Source organism: Eurosta solidaginis, chromosome 5 (assembly GCF_040869045.1).
Source record: "Eurosta solidaginis isolate ZX-2024a chromosome 5, ASM4086904v1, whole genome shotgun sequence".
Lineage (NCBI taxonomy): Eukaryota > Metazoa > Arthropoda > Insecta > Diptera > Tephritidae > Eurosta > Eurosta solidaginis.
In genome coordinates, this window is record NC_090323.1 from 215598667 (window position 1) to 215625452 (window position 26786).

At 35.8% G+C, this 26786-nt stretch overlaps 1 protein-coding gene across 23 annotated transcripts in view; it reads right to left on the bottom strand.

Annotated features, from left to right (window-relative positions):
* Positions 1-26786, bottom strand: part of Rdl (Resistant to dieldrin) — a 210632-nt gene that overhangs the window by 168320 nt on the left and 15526 nt on the right. For 10 of the 23 annotated variants that reach the window (XM_067788171.1, XM_067788168.1, XM_067788164.1 and 7 more), the window contains exons 2-3: positions 17291-17654; positions 15163-16832 (exon numbers count right to left, since the gene is read on the bottom strand). In XM_067788171.1, coding sequence (XP_067644272.1) covers positions 15163-15344 — 182 coding nt within the window. In that variant the 5' untranslated portion in view covers positions 15345-16832; positions 17291-17654. Of the gene's footprint in view, positions 1-15162; positions 16833-17290; positions 18199-26786 lie in introns of those variants that run through there. The other 13 variants (XM_067788157.1, XM_067788154.1, XM_067788158.1 and 10 more) reach the window with 4 other exon arrangements.

Below are 26786 nucleotides of genomic sequence, written 5' to 3' on the forward strand. Positions count from 1 at the left end.
TAACATTAAGTAACGAAACCAGAGTGAAAAGAAATGTAAGGAAAACAAATAAGGCAGGCTAAGTTCGGGTGTAACCAAACATTACATACTCAGATGAGAGCTTTGGATACAAAATAAGGGAAAATCACCATTTAGCAAAATTAACCTATGGTAACCCTGGAACGTATTTGTATGATATGGGTTTCAAATGAAAGGTATTAAAGAGTATTTTAAAATGGAGTGGGCCATAGTTTTACAGGTGGACGCCATTCCATGATATCGCCATAACCACACCAGAGATGACTCTAGAATGTGTGTTGTACGATATGGGAATCAAACGAAAGGTGTTAATGAGTATTTTAAAAGGGAGTGGGCCTTAGTGCTATAGCTAGACGCCTTTTCGAGATATCGCCATAAAGGTTGACCAGGGGTGACTCTAGAATGTGTTTGTACGACATGGGTATCAAATGAAAGGTTTTAATGAGTATTTTAAAAGGGAGTGGGCCTTAGGTCTATAGGTGGACGCCGTTTCGAGATATCAAACAAAATGTGGACCAGGGTGACCCAGAACATCATCTGTTGGGTACCGCTAATTTATTTATATATGTAATACCACGAACAGTATTCCTGCCAAGATTCCAAGGGCGTTTGATTTCGCCCTGCAGAACTTTTTCATTTTCATCTAATTAATACCCACCCATTTTACAAATTATTTTCTAAAGTTATATTTTGCGTCAATAAACCAATCCAATTACCATGTTTCATCTCTTTTTTCATATTTGGTATAGAAATATGGCATTTTTTTTTTTTCATTTTTCGTATTTTTCGATATCGAAAGAGTGGGCGTGGTCACAGTCGGATTTCGGCCATTTTTTATACCAAGATAAAGTGAGTTAACTAAGTTTAGTAAGGATATATCGGTTTTTGCCCGAGCGGAAGGACAGACGGGCGACTGTGTATAAAAACTGGGCTTGGCTTCAACCGATTTTGCCCAGTTTGACCGAAAACAGTTATCGTCATAGAATCTATGTCCCTACCGAATTTCACAAGGATTGGTAAATTTTTGTTCGACTTATGGCATTAAAAGTATTCTAGACGAATTAAATTAAAAAGGGCGTAGCCACGCCCATTTTGAAATTTTCTTTCATTTTTGTATTCCGTTACACCATTCATTACTGGAGTTGAATGTTGACATAATTTACTTATATACTGTACAGATATCAAATTTTTTGTTAAAATTTGACTTAAAAAAATTTCTTTTTTAAAGTGGGCGTGTTCGTAATCCGATTTTGCTAATTCTTACTTAGCACACATACGGTAATAGGAGTAACGTTTGTGCCAAATTTCATAATGATATCTTCAACGACTGCCAAATTACAGCTTGCAAAATTTTGAAATTACCTTATTTTAAAAGTGGGCGGTGCCACGCCCATTGCCCAAAATTTTACTAATTTTCTATTCTACGTTAGAAATTCAACCCACCTACCAAGTATCACCGCTTTAGGCGTCTTTGGTAATGAATTATCGTACTTTTTCGGTTTTTCGAAATGTTCGATATCGAAAAAGTGGGCGTGGTTATGGTCCGATTTCGCTCATTTTAAATAGCGATCTGAGATGAGTTCCCAGGAACCTACATACCAAATTTTATCAAGATACCTCAAAATTTACTCAAGTTATCGTGTTTACGGACGGACGGACGGACGGACATGGATAAATGAATTTCTTTTTTCTCCCAGATCATTTTGATATATAGAAGTCTATATCTATATCGATTAGTTTATGCCGTCACGGATTATCATTATGCGAACAAAGTTAATATACTCTGTGAGCTCTGCTCAGCTGCGTATAAAAATACAGGAAAACAATAGGAAGGAAAAAGGAAAGAAAATCATATGAAAAAAAGAAGAGAAAAGGGTAAAAGAGCATATGTAATGGTTGAATTTAAATCAATGGGCGAACCATTATTGGAATAAAAGCACATCGGACCATAGGTATATAGTTTCCTGTTCTAATATCAACTAAGGGTTTTGAGATATAGACATATAGAAGGTCATAATTACTTTCATAACAATAGGCTCCAACTTGATTTCATAAATTTGTTTCATTGAACCTTTCTTTTTTTATATATAACACACCTACGTCAATATATAGCTAAATGTTGTTGTTGTTGTTGTTGTAGCGATTAGGTTACTCCCCGAAGGCTTTAGGGAGTATTATCGATGTGATGGTCCTTTGTCGGATACAGATCCGATACGCTCCGGTAACACAGCACCATTAAGGTGCTGGCCCGACCATCTCGGGAACGATTTATATGGCCACATTGAACCTTCAGGCCATCCCTCCCTCCCCACCCCCAAGTTCCATGAGGAGCTAGGGGTCGCCAGAGCCTCGTCTGTTAGTGAAACGGGATTCGCCGCTCGAAGGTGAGGTTGACAATTGGGTTGGAGAAGCTACACAACCCCATCAAAATTCTAAGTTTAAAATTAAGCATATTGCCACTTTTCCCAATTCGCAACCTACCGATCTGTACACTCCATTAAATATAAGTTCCACTGCTCACCTAGAAAGGGCTTGGCAAAAACAAAAAATTGCATTCACACATTTGAGGAAGTCAATCAGTTTTTTGCCCGGCAGTTTTGATCTATATATACGACATGTTGGATTCAAGTCTGATTTCCGCCCTAATGCACATACATAAAAAATTGCCTTTGGCAAATACCAAAAGCTACATATCTAGTGCCTATGCTACTTGCTGCTTCTAGATTTGATAGCTGAATCACTCCTAATAGCTGGAGCTGGAGTGCAGAAATTATTTGCACGATAATTTCGCGATAATTTTGGGGCAATTTCGATATTATTTTGATATCGTCATGGAATCCTTTTGAGATCATTCCGTACTCGTTTCGAATTAATTTCGAGGCTATTTTGGTGAATTTTTGAATTCTTTGGAATCGTTAAACAGGGTTCGGAAAAATTTATTTATTACCACTAAAATTTATCGCTAACATTATTAGTATCGGATTTTTGTCAGCATGTTATTGGAATCTTGACGATTTTTTGTCGGCTTGTTATTGATGTCAACAGTTAGCTAGCAGGTTTAGTTATATTATTGGTGAATTACCGGCGTTAGTTGTATAAAAAATATCGATTTTTTTTCAGAATTTCTTGATTTGGTACCTTTAAAAAACCAATTTTTTATCGAATAATTATCGATTTGTTATTGCAAAAATATTCTTTTAACATCGAAAACTTATTTATTTGCTATCAAAAAAACATCGATTTGTTATCGAAAATTGTGAATTTTTTGTCAAATCAATATCGATTTGTTAATTAAAAAATATTGATTTATATTGGAAAATATTTATAAATTAGGGTTTTGTTCGAAAAAATATCGACTTTACAATGAGAGAATATCGATTTGTAATCAAAAAGTTATCAATTGAATATTTGAAGATATGTCGATGCTATTGAGTAAAATGTTGATTAAAATTAACATATATACCAGTTTGTTGAAAAAGTACGTTAAAGCGTATTGATAGCTACATACCTACAACAATTTATTATTAGATAAATTTTCCCAAACTTTTATCATACCTTTCAAAAACAGCCACCAAAATCCAGAGCTGTTTTTAAAAAATTTTAGAAAAACGTTGCTTAAAATTTGGCTATGAAAAAAAAAATTTAATTACCAATTGCAAACAATCTTAGGGTGAAAACAAATTTGTATACATATACTAGCAAATCCAGCAGACGTTGTTCTGCCGCAACTTTGGTCTTTTTGCATAACTTTTAAAAAGTTTTTACCTCTTGCTCTTGATCCATTTCTCTCCATCAGTCCCAGTCTCAGTAAAACCAACTCAATATTCTACCATCGTCTTTCATTTAATGTTTCAATTATTGCTACCCGGTATACTCAAACTTTTCGTGTAATTTTCTTGTATAGATATGCTGGCAGCTAGTTAATTAATTTTTGTATCCCTTTTTCCTTACACGCAAATTTTATTCATCACTTTCTTAAATAAATGAGTAGCCATCAATTTCTATGTTTACTTTAGCGCCACGTATACACGCTGTGATACAGAATGACAAAATTTCGGAGCTAATTATTTTTACCAGATATTTATGTCGATGCTGTCGGTTTAAAAGTATGTTTATGCAAAGGGAGTAACTGTGCATTAATATATCGTCGCCCGCTTGCCAGAAGCATGAATGTGCCAAAATGAAAATGTTGGGAAATTGAGTTTCAAGGTTTATTGCTCTCTCAAAATTAGAAAAATTAGTATCTAATGTAAAAATGTATCTACACACTATATTCACTCTATGCTCTTTCAACTGAGGTAAGTACTCTATTCGTATCTCTTCTATTTTCCGAGATTTAGCACATTCATTTTTCTGGCACAACTAAAATTTTAAAAACTGATTTAATTTTTTGTTAACACAACTATACAAAAAAATTAAAAGTAGTCGGATCAGGTAATGCGACTCATGTTTTCTATTCATTTAGATGCACTGAATCCAAATACACTATAAGAATAGGCCCAAGTAATCATGGTATGGCCTTTATCTCAAAACACATAAAAAATCACTGCAGATTGATTTTTAAATAATGTTAGGGCCAAGCCAAGACCTGCTAGGCCAATTCTGTTGACGGTTTTGGATTCGGAGCATCACAGTACTTGGAAGGGGGCCGAGGAAACGGTTTCTCACTTGCTCTGCGAGTGACCAACCGTCGCGAATTTGGGTTCCGAACTCTAGGAAATTATGTGTTGCCGGACTTAAGGGCTGTGTCAAACTGCCGCAACAAGGACATCAGTAAGTATATTGTTTTAACCAAGTGGTTTGAGTAAAACAATATGCAGGGTACATCAGCCTAAAAATATAATTCGTTCCAGGAGAAAGTGCATCAAAATGGCGCCTAGAGCGCTACTTGGGCCCGGCTCTATATCCGGGTAGCACAGCAACGAACCAACGTGGGAAAACATAAGCGGCTGTGACTTATCGAAAGTATGTATGCAAATGAAAAAAAAATAATAATAAACACATTCAAAACAATTTTAATTATTGCAACCTTAGAACTAGTTCTTATTTTTATCAAAATCAGAATCTTCTGAAAAGTTTGGGTTCAGGTAAACATTGCCCTCTGGATTTTTATAATAAGAACGATATTCTTGTTAAAACCAGTTTTTCATACATTTATTCTTTTAGTTTTGATTCGGCAAGAGGCAACGGCTTCGAAAAACCGGTTTACCTTCAAATAAACAACAACCTTTTCTCGGATATTCCGTTATTAAAAATACTTCATCGGTATAATTTTTTTTTTTTTTTTTGAGAAACACATTATACAGCTCATCTTTTGTGTATCTCAACTAGCATATCGAATGGGTCGTTTTAAAGCTCCCTGGATAAAATAATTATAAATAAAAAATTCGTCATACAATTTTATGTGAACCTCGAAAATTTTGGGCAGTTACGAGCTCCTCTAGTAATTTGTGCCCAACTTTCAGGCACGTATACCGGAACATTCGAACATACGAATGTATGCTGTTCTTACTTTTTTTCAAAAATTGTTGAGCCATATCAACGAATGTGTCAAACAAACACGAAAATCATTACTTGTTGCCAGCCAGAAACAACAACGTGCTACATGAATGTGCTACGTTCATTTTTCTGGCTCAATTTTGTATGGTTGAATTTCATATTCGTGAAAATGGCACTGAAAATTATTGCGGTTTCCATGTGCGTAGGAAGCTCTAGATTTGAGTAGAACCTAGATAATCTAAAGGGTAATATAACGAGGCCTATAACACCAAATCGAAAAAATTGCACATTCTTACTTCTGGTTAGTGGGCGATGATATATAAGTATGTAGGTACAGTAGTGAATGTCGGAGTTTTTCACCAATTAATATAAATAAATATAAATGTTTACATGAGATAAAACATTTATGGTACGCTTTAACTGAACGCGTGTTTGAACGTTTGGTTCACAGCGAACAAACACAAAAACTGATTTTTTTTAATATTGTAACGAATTTACTTGCAAATCCTCTTATTTGCCCTTCTGCTAAGTTCGAATCACTAAACTGTTGAATAAATAACTGCAATATTGAATAATGGAAAAATGGCCTTTATTAAAGTACTTCACAATAACACTTATACTTGGCAACTAGCTTGCTTCACAACCCAACTCATTGATAGTTCAAATGAAACTTTACTATTGCCCGCCAGATTGCGTCCTAATCGAAACTTCTTGATAGCTCAACTCAAACTGAATTTCAGCGCCTCTACATTTGCTGCCTTTTATACTCTCTGATTTCAACGTTGCATCTTCTGGGTGCTTCCATTTCCAGAATCTTCTAGTCCATTAGCTCTCAAACTTCTCAGCTGTTTAGTTTTGCTATTATTCGTAACACTGCCCTCAACCTAAGTCTGATCTAAACGCTGCTAGCATCGCCAAATGTACCACTCTTCTATTTCGTGATTTCCCAATTGCTTGTATGCGGTATATGACATCACTGATCGTCTTCACAACCCTGAACGGGCCTTCCCAACTGCAACCATATTTGGATGGAACACCTTTCCGCCGGTGAGGGTTGTATATCAGTACCAAATCTCCCTCCCGGAAACCTTCCAAATTATTTTCCTTGTCGTACCTGTGTTTCATCTTACTACTCATTATCCTGGATCGTTCCCTAGCACTCTGTTGCTTGGCCAATGAACTACTTCGTAGAGCTTGCGCTTGACGGATTGGCTTCGCATAGTTAGTATCGTTCCCAAGTTTCACAACAGTAGTGCGCTCCGGCTTGAAACTACGCTCGCATTCTTTCTCGGAAATTCGTTGCTTCGTTTCCCTGCGTCTTTTAGGTTTTGTCAATGCCAGTGTTTCTCTCGCAGGTACTTTTGGTTTTGCTTTATTTGGCCCATTCGACCTATTAAATTTTGCCTTTGACTTCCGTGGTTTTTGTCGAGTCTTCTAAACCAGTACTCGATTACTACTGAATCCTTTCTGCAAATTGTAGTTAAGTGGTATATCCTGGTTCATAATGCATCACCTTTTTTTGCATGTCGATCTTGATGCCATGGTCAACCTAGAAGTGCACTCCCAATACGACTTCATCAACGATCTCCGCCACAACGAATTTGTGTAAAACCATGACCTTCCCAATTAGGACTTCACACATCACTTCTCCCTGGACTCCTGTTGACTAAATCAGATCGAATCAAGGAATGAGATGCGACCGTATCTACAGTCGATACACGTTCCTTGCCATCCACATTCCCTCTGAAGGTAATACTGCTTGATTTCCTTCCAATTTGCGACACAGATATCAAAGGAGATTCAATAGCTGGAGCTAGCTCTCGAGTTTTCCATCTGGCACGCTCTTGCTCATCTCCTTTAGCTCTGCGTTTACGACCACCCACATTGTTGGAACTGTTAGGGTTGGTGTTTCAATGTCATGTAATATGACCTGGGTGGCCACACTTGAAACATTTAATAACTCCGGCATTTTTCTGTTGTGATCCCTACAGTGCTTCCAAAATTGTGGCTACCCAATCTGGTCTTTCCACTTCCACACGGTGAGCTTTGTATGCTGGTTTACTCAATAGTGAGGCGGTTTCGTGAGTCAATGCATGTGATACCGCCTCTGTAAATGTTGGCTTTGGGTTTGCGTATGTCGATCGCTTCGTTTCGACGTCCCGTATGCCATTTATAAAGCTCTGAATTTTTACCCTTTCAGTGTATTTCACGGGTGCGTCCTCATTCGCTAAATGTGCTAGCCTTTCAATATCCGATGCAAACTCTTTCAATGTTTCACCAGGCCTCTGGAAGCGGTTCAGCAACTCCATTTGGTATATCTGTCTCCTGTGCTCAGTTCCGTATCGTCTCTCTAGAGCGCCCATCAATGCTTCATAATAATTCCGTTCGCCCTCTGGAATGGTTTGTAAAATTTCGGCTGCAGGCCCTTTCAACGCCATGAACAGTGCAGCAACTTTATCTTCCGCACTCCAGTTGTTCACTGCTGCGGTCTTCTCAAACTGAATCTTAAACACCTGGCAAGGAACAGAGCCGTCAAAAGATGGAGTTTTTACCTTCGTATTGCTTGCTGAAACAACTGGGCGAATTAGTTGCAACTCCTTTATACGACCTCTCCAAACATCCACTTCTGCCTCGAATTTTTCTTCAAACTGCGTTATTTTCTCGTCCATACGCGCTTCGAGTTTTGATGGTATATGCGCCTCTTACTCTTTCAGTTGTGTTTCCATCTTTGATGTAATCTGTGTCGACATTTCTGAAATACGTGTCTCACGTGATTCCAGCTGGAATGCCATATATGTCTCCTGCTCTTCCAGCTGAGATGAGATGTTGTTGGATATTTGTGATGACATTTCGGACATTTGTGCCGCTTTTGCCGCCAATACATGTTCAGGTCTGTGTTCGCCATTGTCTGCGGTGTTTCATTTTTCTCTTCAATTTTTGCTGTTGTCTCGTCCCCATCAGGATAAAAGACATACTCGTCCACACCAGTTCCTTCTGCTTCCATTGCCTCTCGTAGCCGTGCCTGAAGTTCGAGTTTAACGCCGCTTGTATTCAATCCACGGCTCTCCAACTCCTTCTTTAGTTGCTGGATCTTCAATGCACTGAACTTTGCTATGTCCTTGTTGTCCTCTGGAATTTATCCAACAATTCCTCTTCTGACAGCAATTGTAACGAATTTACTTGCAAATCCTATTACTTGCCCTCCGCTAAGTTCGAATCACTAAACTGTTGAATAAATAACTCCAATATTGAATAATGGAAAAATGACCTTTATTAAAGTACTTCACAATAACACTTATACTTTGCAACTAGCTGGCTTAATAACCAAACTGATAGCTTAAATGGAACTGACTTTCAAAATAATACTGCGATGGCTCGCTAGATAGCGTCTTAATCGAAACTGCTTGATAGCTCAAATCAAACTGAATTTCAGCGCCTCTACATTTGCTGCCTTTTATACTCTCTGATTTGAACGTTCGCCTCTTCTAGGCGCTTCCATTTCCAGAATCTACTAATTGCCATCAGCTCTCAAACTTCTCAGCTATAACTACAATCGCACTATTTTATAGCTTCTCTCATTGCATACTTTCAGAAGTATCTCATATATATGCATGTGTTTGTGTATTGATTCTCCACTGCTCGTATACGTACATGGTACATATGTGTAGACGCAATTATTGTTTCGTTTATGTAGATAGATAATGATTGAATTATTGATGTGAATTCACGTCACTGCTTAGCTTCGGCTTAGTGATAGCAGCACCCCTTAGTTTTGCTAATATTCGTAACAATATTGTCATTTCAAGCACTCTAAAACTTGGCATAGCTGCCGATATTGTTGAGGCCAAAGAAAATTGGACTTTATTGGAAAAATGGGCATAAAGCGGCGGAAAGGGGTACGATTATGGACGTTTTTATTGCCAATTCGGATGAAAAATGCATCTGTTTTCACATCGCATATCTCATGTACCCATTAACTCAAATTCCTGGAACTTGGCAAAGCGGTCATCATTGCCCCGTTCTAATGTCAATTAACAAAAATTGGGATAAATTGAAAAGACTGGTGTGGAATCCACCATCAAATTTCAAATTTCCACATGTGTATATCCGTAAACACGGAATCTGCATCACCAGTATTCGTTAGATATTGTTAATATGAAAAGTCTTGCACTCATACCATTCTGTTCTAAAATTACTTCTTGATGCAGTTTCATAGAAAACATGTTTTCCATTATCTTCTGTGTAAAGTTTTGGAAAATTTGAACAATAAATTCAGAAAAAAAAATTCAGAAACACATTTTTTCAAAAACCTTTATTTAGAAATCCAAAATTCAGAAGCAAAAAAAATTCTATCGAGGGGTGGCACAACGCTATTCGAAATGCGTTTGGGACACACCCTAACATACTTAATTTCATAAATAAAATAAAAAAGGAGCAGGCAATAACAAAAACTAAACTGCTGAAATTTTAAGCTGAAGGCGAGTCATATCGAAAGCGCAGGAAACAATATAAAGACTTCGACCAGCGCTTGTTTAATATTGTAAATTCATTTGAAAAAGATAAATACAAAAACGATTTAATTAATTACATGCTTGTACTTCTTTTTCTTTATAAATAGTACCTTCCAAATAAATAAACTTTTGTGAAAAATTGAGAAAAATTTAACGTTTATTCTGTTGTCTAATTACTTTCTGACTTTTGACTTTTGAATTTTGACTTTTGAATTCTTTCTTTCCGAAAAAAGGATACTGACTAATGTTTTCCGAAAAAATGGGTTTCTAAATTTTTGTTTTCTGAATTTTTGGGGGTCACCGCCCCACGCATAGAAGTATTCATAGAAGCTTTGTTTTTGATATTCCATATCTAAGAAATTGAATTGGTCGAATTTTTTACTCTAGGCGATACTAGTTACATTAAACATGTACTTAGTGACTTTATTTTATAGGGTGTTTATATGTACAAGTGAAATGTAATTTATAGAATGTCACTCATTTATTTTTACAAGTCGTTGTACGTTACACGAAACCGCTAGTCCTGCACTTTGTCAGCATATTATTGTAATATGCGTTTTCTTTTTGTTTTTTTTTTCTATTTTTTGTTTCGTTAATCACTTTTTCTCTATTGTCCGTTACTTGCTTACACTTAATATAGTTGTTATGTTAATTTGTGTTACGACTATAGCTCTAAATATGTCTTAATGCCATAAATGTCGCATTACTTTTTTATTACTAACTGTAATGAAAAAGTCACAGCGACAATATACAGAGCTTAATAATAACGTTAAGGATATTTTGCCAACATTAACGTATTACTATTTGTCAAATTGTCAGCAGTATAAAAAGTGTAAACAGAAGCAAGTGGCTACAACCGGACTTCACAAGGCAATCGGTGTTATTCGTATTTTTTTGGATTTTGTTTTTTTGTTTTTCCAAATTTTGAAGGTCATTCATTCCCCTGCTTATTCTTTTTCATTTTTTGTAAGTTTAAGCGGTAAAATTTTCCATTAATACACTTTGCTTTGACAATAAATGCGACAAGTAAGAAATCTAAATTCGGTTGAAACCAAGCAATACATACTCAGCTGTTCACTCGAAACGCTGTTGTTGTTTGCTTTTGGAGATTTTTGTTCGACGCACAGCATTAAAAGTTTTTTGGAAAGAGTAAATAAAGGGGCGGGTCATTTCCAAAATTTGTTTAAGTTTTGTTCTTAGCTCAATCATACCACTATTGAGGCAGAATATCAGTCAAATGTAGTTAAAGATAATAGAGTTATTGCAAACTTTGTTAAGGTTAGACCTTTAAAAAAAGTGGGCTTGTTCTTTAACAGAATTTGATTATGTTCACTCAGTCTATATAATTTGTCAAGGATATATTTCAATATAATATCGTTTAGGGCTTTTGATTTACGGCTTGTCAAACTTCTAGTTTTCTTCTTCTAAATGTGCGTGTTGCTAAGCCCATATTCCAAATTTTTTTTTTTTTAGATATATGTTTTACGTCATAAAACCAACCCTCATACCAAAATTTGTTTTTCAATTATCTCATTTTTAAAAATTCTAAATTCCATTGTCTTAGCAATATTCGTTTTTGAATTATATCGTTTTTTATATTTTTCTAAGTTTTCGATATCGAAAAAGTGAGCGTTTTATAGTCCGATTTCGCTCATTTTCAATTACTATATATTCATGGTCCAAATAAGGCACAATACCGGAGTCGGTGAAGATATCTAAATATTTGCTCAAGTTATCGTGGCAATGGGCAGACAGACGGAGGGACAGACATGGTTTAATCAAATTTTTGTTCGATATTGACGATTTTAATATATGGAAGTCTATAACTATCTCGATTCCTTTATACCTGTAAAACCAACAGTTATCCAATCAAAGTGATAATACCCTCTGTACAAATACAGCCGGAGGTGAAAAAGCGTTCTTGTTTTTGGGTAAAAAAAATTATTTACGTCTGCCTAGAGTGGATCCGGCTCTCACTCCGACGGGGCCAATGCCCTGGACCATCCACTTATTTACGTTAACTATCCACACCTCACGAAGGTGGACCTAATCCAGTTCTAAGGCTGTATGATAGTTTTTTGACCACTATTTTTCATCGGGTGATGAAAATGCCCAAACCGAAGCAATAATTTACTTCAGTCCTATAATAAATAATTTTACGGTAATGATAAATTTCTTTAAAAAAAAAGTAACACTACGGGCTGTCTTCTTATATCCCAGGAACACCATCTACATAGTGAGGTGAAAGAACTCTCTATTAGGGAGAGAAATTAAATGCTAAACAAAGAGTTTCTTTTTAATACCCAGAAACCTGGGCATTCCAACAATTATCTATTTGAAAATGCTTCGAATCCCAGGGACTTAAGAAGTCGTCAGCGCAAGAATTTTGAAGAAATACAGCCCGTGATAACTCAACCGTAGGTAGAAGAAAGATACAAAAATGTCTTCGTTTATATTCACAAACAGGCGTACGACCTCTATTCCGGGAATTGCCAGGAGAGACCCGTTCTTAAAGCTAAATTCCTTAGCTAACAGAAGAGGAAAGCAATTTTCACTGGGAGACTCGCGTCACTTTAGCTCAACTTTGATCTGAATACTGTAACAGTTTAAGCTCTTACTTATCCAGAATCAACCCCTACAAACATAATGTATGTCCTACTTACTACGTGTCGCCACATCACGCCAACATTTTTTTCAATTATATTGTGGGCCCGGTAGAGTATATTGATCACTATTAGTGAGTAGTCGCACCTATTGGATGGAGCAAAACACTACTGCAACAACAACAACAGTTTTTCCGCAAAAAAAATATTTTAAAATAATTGTTTGTTTGTTTTAATGGTGTGTTCAATTTTATACTTATTATTAAGAATTCATGAGCTTAACACCGGCTTATGATAATTGAGTATTCAATTATTATGTTTTTTCTAAGAGAAACTGAAAAGAAAGAAATAATTGTATTTTACACGGAATCGTTAATGGTACTAATGGAACATGCAGCCATTACGACTTGAGATACACACCTCGGCTACAGTAAACTTCCTTAAAATCAACTTAAGCGAAACAGAACTAATACTGTCAAGTAACAAATCTAATATATCCTAATTTCGTAGGCTTTCACTAAATTGCACTGAATTTTTCATTTCAACCAGAGTATAATCCCTTGGCGTCGAAAAAGACAACAAGCTTAAATGGAAAGTCAATATTGATCGTATTAGAAAGAAGTTATAGACTGCATACTACATTTGTAGGAGAATAATAAGCAAGAACTGAGGATTAGGCGAAAGCTTATGCTGTTGCTTTAAGCGACAGTCCGAAGATCCATCATAGCATTAGCATAGTAGCCACCACTGGACAAGCAATAAAACATCACGATACTAAACAAGATAAGGCAGCCAGCACGCGCGCGAGTAACAGGAGCACTAAGGTCGAGTCTAACAGAGGAGTTAGTTTAATACTTAAGAGTATGGAAACTCCACAAACTATTAAGTCAGCCATCAGTATTGGGGAGTATAGAATCTGGAAAGAAAATCTGTATGGTCACAGCGGTATCCTAAGAATTCTCCCCAAAGTGGGTGTGATATTAAATTACCCATCATTCACATTCAAATTTGACAAGAAAAAGTTTAAAGGCGAGGTTTCCCCCATGATCGGTTTGGTCAGCAGACAAAATTTGCAAAGATGGTGACGCTTCACTTTTGGTACAGAAGTTTTCGTCGCAACATTCATCGATCTTCTAACTTTGCAAGTGTCTTCCAAGCAGACATACTATGTATAGAAAAGGCATGTGTTTCTTGTAACTGTTCTCATATGCACATATTTGGAAAATAAAGCAACGCTCAAAGCACTATATTTACCTTACACATTCTTTAAGGCCATCAAAAACTATAAGAGGACGTTACATGAAGCAGCAAACCTTGCGCCCACCAATCTCACTTGGGTACCTAGTCACTTCTGGGGCAGTTACAGTACACCGACCAGTTTCATCAATAAAAAGTGACATCCTTAGCAATCTTAAGTAAATTATATATTTATTTATTTATATTTCTTATTGGTACTCTGCGGATACGTGCAAAATCGCCAACATGTCTAGGATCACATCCACCGTTACAGGACACTATGCACGGGGCTCACACGAAAATAGAATGAGAATCGATTCGTTTTGTATTTTTATTTTCCGACAGTGTGGATAATTGATGTATATTGCAATAGTTTTCCGTCAACACTTGTCAAATTTAATTTGGTAGACAAACCGGTTTCGGCGTTGTGCCATTACCAGTGTCGGCTTTCACATATAATCATCAAAAATAACCTTAGGCCGGACAATCTGACGGAGCAGTTGAAGCATATGTATTGGAAATATATGGAGATAGCAGCTTTTAATAAATTTGTTGGACTAAGCAAGTTTTATTTTCGGAATTTTTTAGTGACTATGAAAATTAGACCCAACTTGTTCTTTAACAATCCAATGCAGAAATCGTCCACCATTTTACCGCAGCGTCGATGGCATAACGAGCGTGATTGACTATTTTTGATTGATGATAGCTCTGAGAGGTTAAAAATTTTATCAATTCAAAAAAATTCTTTTGAGTGAGCTTATAATAACATTGGTGAGCTTTAGTAAAAAAATAAATAAATGTAAGACGCGTTTACCTCCGAAGAGATTTTAGGCCGAGCTTCTCTTCCAACTTGCGTCGTGCTGCTTTTAATTTATCCTATAAATTGGCGGAACGGGAGCTACCTGTTTTATGCCGACTCCTAAAGGTATATGCAAGGCAGATGAGTTTTCACTCAGAGCTTTTCATAGCAGAAATGTACTCGGAGTGCTTGTCAAATACTGCCGAGGGGCGAACCCGCTTAGAAAAATTTTCTTCTAATTGAAAAGTTTTCTTTCTAAAATTTTTGATATTGCTTTGCCCGGGGCGCGAACCCAGGATCAACGGTGTGATAGGCGGAGCACGCTACCATCACACCACGGCGGAGCTTTATATAGGCTATGTTAAATTTGTATTAAAATTAGCCTAGTTCCCAAGTCTGTATAATGAATACAACCTACATACAAATAAACACTTGCTTACATACATACATAAGAAATTCATAATAAAATTTTATTTGAATAAATAATTTTACTTACGCAGCTTGGACTGAGGCAATTTTCTTCATCGGCTCCTGCACGATCAGCGCTAAATTGAATGCCAACCATAGGGTGATAAGAGGTGCTCGTGGTAAAAGCAACATTGTCGTACATTTATCCCACACTGATATGCTGACAACAATACTGCTACTACTACTACCACTATAAACGCCTAAAGCCATATTGATGGCGGCGAAGATTTACAGCGCGCTATGTTTGCCAGATATATTACCGATGTATAAAAAAAAGACGAAGCAATATTAGTCTTTTTTTTGTGTTTGTGTATAGCTGAATATAATGGCAATTGTTATATTTATTAATAAAGTTAAAGCGCTTTTGAGTATGTCGTATAGAATGACGACGTTAAATGCTGACACGACGATGATGCGGATGAAAATAACGTTGAAGCTGACGACGATGGCGCTAAGAACGACAACGACGACGCCGATTATTGTGACACAGTAGGGGTCACAGCATTGTTTTTGCAGCTACGTGTGTATGTATATGAAGACAAATAAGTTTGTAAGTTTGTATGTGTGATAATGATGAATGATTGTAGCGATTTATGTTCTTTTGTTGATGTTGCAGTTGTTGCTGCTATTTTGATTGCCTGTGGGTGTTGTTTTATTTCTGGCTTTCTCTATAGAATTTTTTATTATTAATATTAACTTCTTTTATGATAATTTTGGTTTTTCCTTTTTTTTTCCTTTTTTTTCTAGATATTTGTAAGCTTCGGTACGTCGTCGATTTTATCAGCTAAGCGTTGTTTGAGACTTGTTATTTGCTTTTTTATTTTTAATACATTTTATTGTTTTAGTTTTTGTTATTTTACTAGAATGGCGCATGCAATTTATGTGGTCTTGTTTGGCTTAGTTTATATTTGTTGCTGTTCTCTTATCTTTCTTGATTTTTCGCTTAGATGTATGCAATATTTTCTTGCATGTGGCTGTTAGCACACTTCAACATTTTTTGTTGTTGTTGCATAGTTTTTAATTTTGATATCATGTTGTTGCAGTTATTATTTTTTGTCGTCGTTGGTGTACATAGCTTTGTTACTTCTCACCGCACAGTGACATACTGCACCTCCCGCACAATCCGAGCGCTTAAGTGACACAGCAGAAATGAAAATGTTTTGCTATAAATCAGTTGTTCTTAAATTCATGTTTGAGTTTTTAAATCTTATTTAACCTTTTGCCTTATATTTTATTTTTATTTATTTTTTTAATTATAGTTAGGAATTTCTCAAGTTTTTTTTTTTTACTTTAATGGCAGGATAATCGATTTGTTTCTAAAATATCTTGCAGTCCCAATTTGTTTAAATAATATCACGCCCCAATCGCCTCTATAACTCTAAACCATCTATTAAATTTTGAGTATTTTAATACCACATTTATATTTAGGATATTATTTGTATGTATATAATTATATGTGAAAATTATTCTCTACTAAATAGGCGCTCTATTTTTACTTTACATTTTAGTCCTGTTCGATTATACTTTCTTATATTATTTACTTATGTTGTCAAGTGCGTGACTAGTAGCAAATTTTTTGTCATTTCCTTTGACTTTTTTTATATTATAGTCTGTTATTTTGTGACGTGGCATTAAAAATCGAATACTATGTAACTAACTATTGGTGTGTTTGTTGTAATTGAAACACTTGTTGGCATGCTAGAAAAAGGATAAATAATGAAAACAACTTTATTCAAACGGTGTTTTTGAAAATAATACTTACATAAGTAATAATAATACTAAAAGCTAGAAATAATTAGGTAAATTCTAGGTATTAGTCATCACATTCCTCATCGATTTAGGGCGTTGATCAGAAAAATAATTAAACGCTTTAGACGCATAGAATTTCTAAAAACGTGAAGCAAAACGCGCATATATAAAAATATCATTCCAAAAAAAAAAAGCCGTTGACTATCAAAAAAATTTGACGCCGCCCACACTTTTATTTATTTTTCTGATCAACGCCCTAGATTGATGAGGAGCGTGATGGCTAACACTTAGGGCATACCTAATTATTTCTAGCTTTTAATATTATTATTACTTAATGTAAGCATAGTTTTCAATAAAACCGTTTAAATACAATTTTTTTGTAATTATTTTATTTAATTAAAATTTACCTAAACAATTTGAACTTATGTGCTCTAAAGTAATTTGGTGTCACTTCTACTGGACTGTATGTAATATTTGTCCAATGAGCCCAATCGATCCTGATCCTGCGCCACCTGGCGCCAATTTTTTTTTTTTCTCATAGATCGTGTTCTATTCATTTATGTAACATGTGTTCCAAATATTAGCCGAATCTGACCACAAATATGATTTTTTCGAATATCTTGATCCATGCGCCTTCTAGCGGGGTTTTTTTCTTTTTATTGTATTGTGATTGAGTTCTGAATTATTTTCCAAGTTTCAAGCATGTAGCTTATCGGGAAATTACTTAAATTTCAATTACGAAATTCGTAAACAAGGCTATACAGGGTCAAGCTAAATGAAACCGGTTATAAACTAATAAGCTAACGGAGACCGCGCCCGGATTACATATTCCGTAAACTGAACACTCGTCTCTTAAAAGTGCAATTTTGGTATTACGTGATAGGTGGACGCATAATTGCTATCGTAATTTGATATTATAAGTTCAAAAAACGCAGCCAACAAATCGTAAACGTGACAAATTTCCATTTGATAGCAAAGAGACTGTTCAATGACTCATTTTGTTTTGAAGCTTTTCCGACTGGGTTGACAAAGGACGAAAATCGACAACACTTAAACCGGTTTGTCTCCTCACCAAATTAGACAAGGGATGACGAAATTTTTTTTCCAATATACATCAGCTTTCGAGTGCCCTGGAAATTTGCTTCTTTTTTAAACTAAACGTAGTTTTATAGATTATTTTAAATAGTTTACGCTTGTATTATCGCGATTTTAAAAAAGAGTTATAAGAGGTAAAAAGAAGTAATTTCTCACTCGCACTTGACTCAATTCTTTTTCTTTTTATTGACATCTTTCGAAATTTCCACAAGCTTTAAATTATTCCTTGGCGGCCACCGTGGTGTGATGGTAGCGTGCTCCGCCTATCACACCGTATGCCCTGGGTTCAACTCCCGGGCAAAGCAACATCAAAATTTTAGAAATAAGGTTTTTCAATTAGAAGAAAATTTTTCTAAGCGGGGTCGCCCCTCGGCAGTGTTTGGCAAGTGCTCCGGGTGTATTTCTGCCATGAAAAGCTCTCAGTGAAAACTCATCTGCCTTGCAGATGCCGTTCGGAGTCGGCATAAAGCATGTAGGTCCCGTCCGGTCAATTTGTAGGGAAAATCAAGAGGAGCACGACGCAAATTGGAAGAGAAGCTCGGCCTTAGATCTCTTCGGAGGTTATCGCGCCTTAAATTTATTTATTTTATTTATTTTAAATTATTCCTACAGCAACATTTTTTTTTTATTTTATATGCTTTTTTGGTTGTTTGTTTTGCAAATGTACTTAGCAGCTGGAATTTTGATGTCAAATTTTCTATTACAATCCGGCATTAATCTATTACAAGCTGTCAGAAACTAAGATGCCAGGATAACAATATTGACATGCGTACGATTAATCATGTACTTTCTTTTCATACTGTTGCCATTTCGATCACGGAATACGTAATTCGAGGTCTGGTTTCACCAAAAAATGTAAGTGCATTCCATTTTTTCTTGAACAATGACCTTGCAAGAACACATTTGGTAAAAACAAGGGATAACAGTCACTGTGCTTATGAGTCTTTTGAATGGAATTTTCAATTCGAATTGAGCACTTGATTATTGTATTCCTTTTCAGAAATACTGCAGACATAGCAAGGCATGAAATCAATCGGGTCATACAATTTATCCATAGTCGTATGAATGAAGAGGGGACCAGAGAGGTTTCTGAATTTTTGTTTGATATTGATTGAATGAGGCAACCTGGTTATAGCTCATAGCGCGGAAGAAGCATCGCACCTCCAAAGGAAATTTTTAACATAGACATGCATCTATATATCCCAGGGTGTGTAAAAGGGATGATGGATTTCGGAATCACGGTATTCTTAAAATCCCAAAAATCGTATTATTATTGAACTTAAGTCCAGTGATTGTTGGAAATAGCATATTATTATTCACTTAAATATTTTAAAATTTCTTCCATTTATAACTCTCTTTTAAAACCAAAACAAGCATGATACTGTAGAAAAAAATATAAGAAAATTTTTTGCAAGATTTTAGCTAATGGCGTCTGGAGCCGACATACTCATGTCGAAAATTGTAAAAAACTCCGTTATCTGATTTATTTAATAACACGACTCTGCAAAATAAATTTGTTCTTTGTCCTAAAGTTTATTTCTTGATTTTCTGTTTTATTATAAACAAAAACTAAAAGAAAATATATTTTTTCGGCATAAAGTTTGCTTTCGTAATAGTTTTAGTAAAAATACTCATGGCGATAGAGTGGTAACTAAACAACGATCAGTTGTTTTGTACAAATCAATAATTGCCTAAAACGTCGTCGCGAAAGTCCAAATATGAAGCTGATGATTTTTGTTAAAATGTGGGCAATTTATTAAAGAACGAGATACAAAATAAGAACTATATATCTCTTATCCTCTGTGAAGCCTAAGAAACGTATTTTGGATATCCTGTTTGGAATCAAGACAAGATAATGGCTACACATATTGCTTGTATGATGTGTGTTGGAACGATTTTCCGTCATCCCGTGTCAAATAAGGTTTTGAGACAAACCAAAATACAGCAAGAAAAACGGAGCAGGCAATTGTAGATGCGGAGATCGCAATATCATTGATACCACAGGAAGAACAGGAGCACGCAAGACACAGGCATATCTTAAAAAAGGAGGTGAAAGTACAGAAAGGACAAACTCTAATACAGAGGAGAAAGCAATAAAGAATCTACGGCATAAACTAAGGGAAAATAATATTTTCACAACGAAAGCGTACAAAGGAAACACCACTGTGCTAATCGGAAAAGAGAAATATATAACCAAAATCGAAGATTTCATAGAGGAAGTGAAATGTCGTAGAATAAGAGAGGATCCCACAGATGAATACCAGAAACAAATCAAAGTTGCCATAAAAAATGCATCAAACATAGTAGATTCTAACATGGCACATAGATTGGTCCAAATGAATCCTTCGGGTCCTCCACTGATTGCGCTACCACAGGCCCACAATCCGGACGCGCCAATGAGGCCCATCATTAATTTTAAATCGGCCCCATGTTACAAATTGTCCAAATATTTAAAAACGATATTGAAAAATACTTCGGAGCTAAGGAACGAATATGCAATAGCTAATACAATAGAGCTAGTAGAGAAACTTGAGACTGTAGAGCTAACAAATAACAGCAAATTGGTATCTTTTGACATAAAAAATTTAAACCCATCAATACCACTATCGGAGACTTTGGATATAGTTAGCTCAATAATAATTCATAATACAATCAACAAAGCGAAAAGTATGCAAATTACAAATACACTAAGAGCCACTTTACGTCAAAACTATTTTCAATTCAAGAATAAAATATATAGACAAACAAACGGTCTTGGAAAGGGAAACCCCACATCAGCAATTCTTACGGAAGTGTTCATGCAAAATCTAGAAGAAAAGTACATACAGGAGATGAAGTCCAAATGAGGCGTTCCATTTTACGCTGGATGCGTGGATGATATAACATGCGTTTTAACTAATAATAATAACGAAGTGATTGTACTGGAGTACCTCAACAAGCAGCACGGAAATTATACCTCACGATAAATATTGATGAAGAAGATAAAAGAGTTAAATATGACATATATAGAAAGCCAACGGATACCGACACAATAGTAAATAATACCTTTTAGCACCCCAAGCATAAAAATGCAGCATTAAGGCACTTGGCACATAGACTTGAAAGAACACCTCTGACAAAAGAGGCATATAAGAGAGAACTTGAGGTCATATATAATATCGCTGCAAACAACGGATATAAAAAAGCACTAGAAATAAGCTCAGAAGGACAAATGGGAAACCAAAAAGAAATAAAGAAAAGGAGAATAATAGCTGGACGACTATGACATATACTGGAAAAGCAACACATAAATTGGCAAACTTCTTTAAAAAGTACAACATTAACACAGTATTCAAAGCATCGAACAACCTAGGGCGAAAACTAAGAACTAACACTAACTCAGAGGATCCATTTATCAGCCACGGCGTATACAAGCTTACCTACAGATGCCAACATAATTACATAGGACAAACAGGACGGTAAATAAGAACGAGGTTCAGAGAAGATATTAAAGATTACAACAAAAAAAATAAGGAATCCTAACATTATACCCGAGCTTAACTTCGCGAATCACATGGTCGAGAATGAATGTTCCCCAGCAAACATCAATAAAAAAAGTTAGGGTTCTTCACGTACAAGCAAAAGGCCGACGTCTCAACGTGCTCGAAAACATGGAAATCTACAAACAGAAAACATTCGAAGTTAGAATAATAAACGAACAGACAAACACAATTTATGACACAATATTCGAGCCTTTAAAATTTGTTTACAAGAAACAAAGTAATCAGACAGGTACAACAGAAAAACACACAACAACAAATAAACACAAAACAATTAACGCACCAAAACAAAAAACACACAAAGAAGGTCAATCGACTAAAATTACGGATTTTTACCTGCCCCAGTCATCCACATAAATCGATCAATAAAAACCACCCTCGGTTCTGAATGAACACACACCACATACACATAACTAAAATATACACAAGCATCAATTTTGACAATACCTGCTCATGTACCTACGACCTATAAATACAGGACAAACGACAACAACAGATCAGAACGAAAATCGACATTGATGATGGCACAACGCCGAAACCGGTTTTTCTCAAAACCAAATTTGACAAGGGATGACGGAAAATCGTTCCAATATACATCATTTATCCACCCTGTCGGAAAATCAACAAAACAAAATAAGTCAGATATTGCTTGTAGTTATTGCACAAGATTTTTGGAAGGTAAGCAAATTTTATTTAAATAGAAAATGTTTATTGGTTTCTCTTTCTATATTTTAGCTTGGTATCGAGGTGAGAAAAGATCTATGAAATTTGCGAGTACGAAAAGGCCACGTTAAAAACTATTACTTTTGCATTGTGAATCCGAGTAAAAGACGTAGAGGTAAAAATACAAAACCTATCGTGCATCCTGATCTTCAATCTTCTTCTGCTCCAATTGCACACGATCTGACACTACCAGTACCAGAGCCACCGAACAAATGATCGCAGAGAAGTGGATCATCTCTTAGTTCTTATAAAAGTAATGACGATAAGGAGTTTTTACCGACACCTTCGAACAACGTTATCAAGGCTAATATAATGAAAACATGATGGGAGACTATATTTGGGGTTTATTGAGGGATAGTACTTATGAGCATAAAGGAAAAAGTTAAAGTGTACTTTTTCAAATCAGTTTCCACTTTTTTGTAAGTTATTTGGATATTAAAATTTAATAAAAATATTTATTTGAATTGCTTCATCAAAATTAAAACCACAGATTTTGAAAAATTTCTTCAAGCGGTATCCTAAATAGGAAAGAAAATTGTTCATGCCATATATTTTATTTCGTCAAATTACTATCTAGAAAATTTATATTTAACGCTAATTAAATGCTAATTTTGTGTTGACCCGTGTAATTTAAGAATAACTTAAACAACGTGACATCAGGATGGACTAGGCGAGAGTTTTCAAAGCCTTTTCTCCCAGGAATGGGGTTCGAACCCGCCTTCCTACGATGGTTGAATTGTTATAAGCGCATTCAGCCACGTCATGCCTTAGTTATTGTAAATTTATACAACACCATAAGTTTTGTAATCAAAAACACGCCTAGACTTTTTGGAAGGTTTTGGTAAAGTAAAAGCAAACCTTGAGTAAAATAGTGCACACAGTTCAATTTCTAAAAATATTAGAACGTAAATTGCAAAAATTACATTTTTTGAGGGCATGTTATTTTTAATTTTTTTTAGATCGTACCCTATTCGTACTACTATTCTTCAAAATTCGTTCCAAATTTGAAAAAAATTTTTTTGGTTTCTGAGAAATTGTCCACTAAATTTATTGAGTTTGGTAAATTCATTATTGTTCGAATTTTTGTTTCATATCTCAACACCTGCACAAAAACTTTGTAAAATTTATAAACAACTCTCTGAAGCAAGTGTTAGGAGGGGTGACACTACAAGTGAAACCTTGCATAGAGTATCTAGGAATCATCCTAGACAGTAAGCTGTCATGGAAGCTCAAGGTGGAGGAGAGGGTGAAGAAGGCTTCAACGGCACTTTATGCATGTAAAAGAATGTTGGGGTGTACGTGGGCCTTATCGCCCTTTCTTTCTCATTGGGTTTTTACAGTGGTTGTAAGCCCTATCCTATACCATGGAGTTTTTGCTTGGTGGAAAGCCACACAAAAAGCAACCTACCTCAAAAATTAGAGGGGGTATGCAGACTATCGATCCTTAGCATTACGGGAGCCCTGAAAAGAACCCCGACAGCTGCACTGTATGCTATTCTGCACATTCCACCTGTGAACCTGATAGCAACGAACTTAGCGTTAACAACTGCAACCAGGCTTGGTGCCTCTGGGCAGCTTGAGCGCCGACCATACGGCCATAGTAGTATAGCGTCGTCACTCACAAGACGAACAGAATACCTGATTCCCTATCTGCGCTTCGAGGGCGATCTTAAGGCCACAATAGAGGTGAACGGTTGGCGCAAGGGTGCTCAAATAGCGGACGTACATGTGTACACAGATGGTTCAAATAGTGGAATGAGTAGGGTCTGCGGTATACTGTGTTGATCCGGAAATAAACAGATCCTACAGGCTGCCAGATTACTGTAGCGTTTTCCAAGCGGAAATAGAAGCCGTAACCAAAGCAGTAGAAACCCTGGAAGAAAATAGCCCAAGCTGCAATCGTGTTAACATTTATATTGACAGTCAACCAGCAATTGAGGCAATAATCTCGCATAGCACAGCGTCTAAATGCGATTTAGAGTGTAAACAGTCCCTGAAGGAAATGGGTACAGGGAGAAGCATACATCTATATTGGGCCCCAGGGCATATGGGAATAGATGAGAATGAAAAAGCGGATGAACTAGCTAAAAATAGCGCATCCCTTGAAGCTTGCTCCGTAGATGTCCCAATTAGACTGGGCGAAATTAAGCGAAAGCGAGAGGTGCACATGATCGACCAAGCGGGAAAGGCGTGGGTTCAAGCGCGGGGCTGTAAAGTGTCGAAGATTATGTGCTGGTCTTACAACCTTAGACTAACAAAGTTGCTTCTATCATTAAAAATAGGGGACTGTAGACTCATGACTGGTATTCTTACTGGACACTGCCTTCTGGCGTTACATGCCTTTAAATTAGGCTTTGTCAGTGATATCAGATGTAGGAAGTGCGGGCTGGAGGAGGAAACGATCGAGCACGTTCTGTGCTCTTGCCCTGCGCTTGCCAGGCTAAGACTACAGCTATTAGGAGTGATACAGCTGTCAGATATAGAAGCAGCAAGTGGCTTAAATCCTAGGAAGCTTCTAGTATTTTCCAAGAGGACGGAGTTATTTTATAACATAGGTCCTGGTTTTTGATAGAGTTTTTCAGCTTGGTCGTTAAAAAAAACTTTGGTAACAGTACGGAGTTATTCAGTATATGTGAGGTCCTCATGGACCGGCCAGTTCAACCTAACCTAACCTAACCTCAGAAGCAAAAAAAAATGTTATAAAAACTTAAAGTGGTTTTTGAAGAGTAGAGGTGGTACTCTTGGGTGAAATAGCGAATTAAAGTAAAAAAAATTAAGAAGTCATTGACTTTAATTATTTTTTTGCTCAAAGAACGCTTTGAGTTGTAGTACAATGGCTCTAGTACTGTGTTCTGATCACTGAGTAGATGGTAAACAAATATATATTAAAAAATAATTTCGGATGGGTGCGCCTTGCTCTGTCCGCAATATACAATAAATCTAAACAATATATGACGTATACATAATTTTTTGATGAGATTTTAAAAACGGCTTAGAGCGCCTTATCTTAACAATCGTTTGTATGGGATACATAATTTCTACGGTTCCTTCAGACAACAATATGTTCCAATATCAAAGAATCTGTCGAAATCTCAAGCTTCTTTTTTACAAATAGAAAATGATATAGCGAAAAATCTCTTTTTTAAACATCGGTTGTATCTATATCTATATATTACCCTTATGCTCTTTTGGTCCGATCTGGTCAGTTTCGAAAAATTTCTAATCAAACACCAAAATATGACCGCTAACCAAATTCCTTCAAGATATCTCAAAAATTCAGGGACTATTTTGCATTAAAACAGACAGAGGGACATGCTAAATCAATTATGATCGTCAGCCTGATCATTTCGGTATTTTTATTGGTGGGTTAATCTCTTCTTCTTTAGGGACTTACAATTTTGAAATTCGTAAGAAACTGAAATTATTGACTATTTTAAAATTTTAAAATTTCAGACATGAAAAATTTACAATTTCTACAGAACAGCCCATTAAAAAAAATGTGTCGTGTTATTTCAATTATTTAATTACTCAGTTATAATTTGTGTAGGTTTTTGGAAACATTCGAAATTTGAAAAAAAATGCCTATCGGTTCAATCGCCAACTTTCAATATCAATTTATGCAGAGCATAAAATTTGCTGTGCTAATGGACAAAAAATCAAAAGAAATAAAAAATGTTCAATATACAACTTGTTATGCCAATCTCCTTTTGAATCAAGTTTCGACTAGCGATTGCCTTTAGCAAAAATTGCGTGACTGCTCAAAGTGTTTTTGAGTTATATGTACATAAAAATGTAAATAGTTAATCAAGGAATCACCGAAACGACAACAACAATACTTGCACGCTGTCAAATTTTACGTCAAAGGTTAATTGATATTTTTGTAGCTTTCCTAGATGTGTTTGGCTTTTCCTTGTCAACCTAAGCAGCCTGCTACGTCATGACTCGTACCCAATGGCACATTGTTGCGTATACGCCCTGTCCTACATGACTGGTATAGCTACATATGTAGGTACATTGGTTATAATTGTTTACTATTTAAAGTTTTAGGTTTTGTTGCTATGTAGATTTATTAAATACGCTTATAATTTTAGGGTATTTTTGTCATCATTTATTTGCTTTTTATTATACTTCGTTCACTTTTTTTGTATTTTTTTTCCGCAAATAACTTGAAACTTTTGTCGCCGTTTGTAAATCGAAAGGCTTGTTTGTCGTTCTCTTATAACGGTACACACCATCAATTAAAACAATAAATTTTCAGCAAAACTTTGAGCTACATATGTTTTTACATTCATTTGAGGGATATTTTCATATTGATTTTATTTTATGTCACATTATAATTAAAATTTGCGATTTTACTTTGGAACATCAATTTCCATGTAACTTTTGTAAATTTAAGCATCGCTCTGTTCGCTTTTAAAAATTTTTACAATCTTTTTTAGAACTTTTTTATTTAAATTATTATTCACAAGGCAGCTACCCAAAGTACGTATACCAACAATAATAGGGGTATGCATATTATCAATGATTAACATAACGGGTGCCCTAA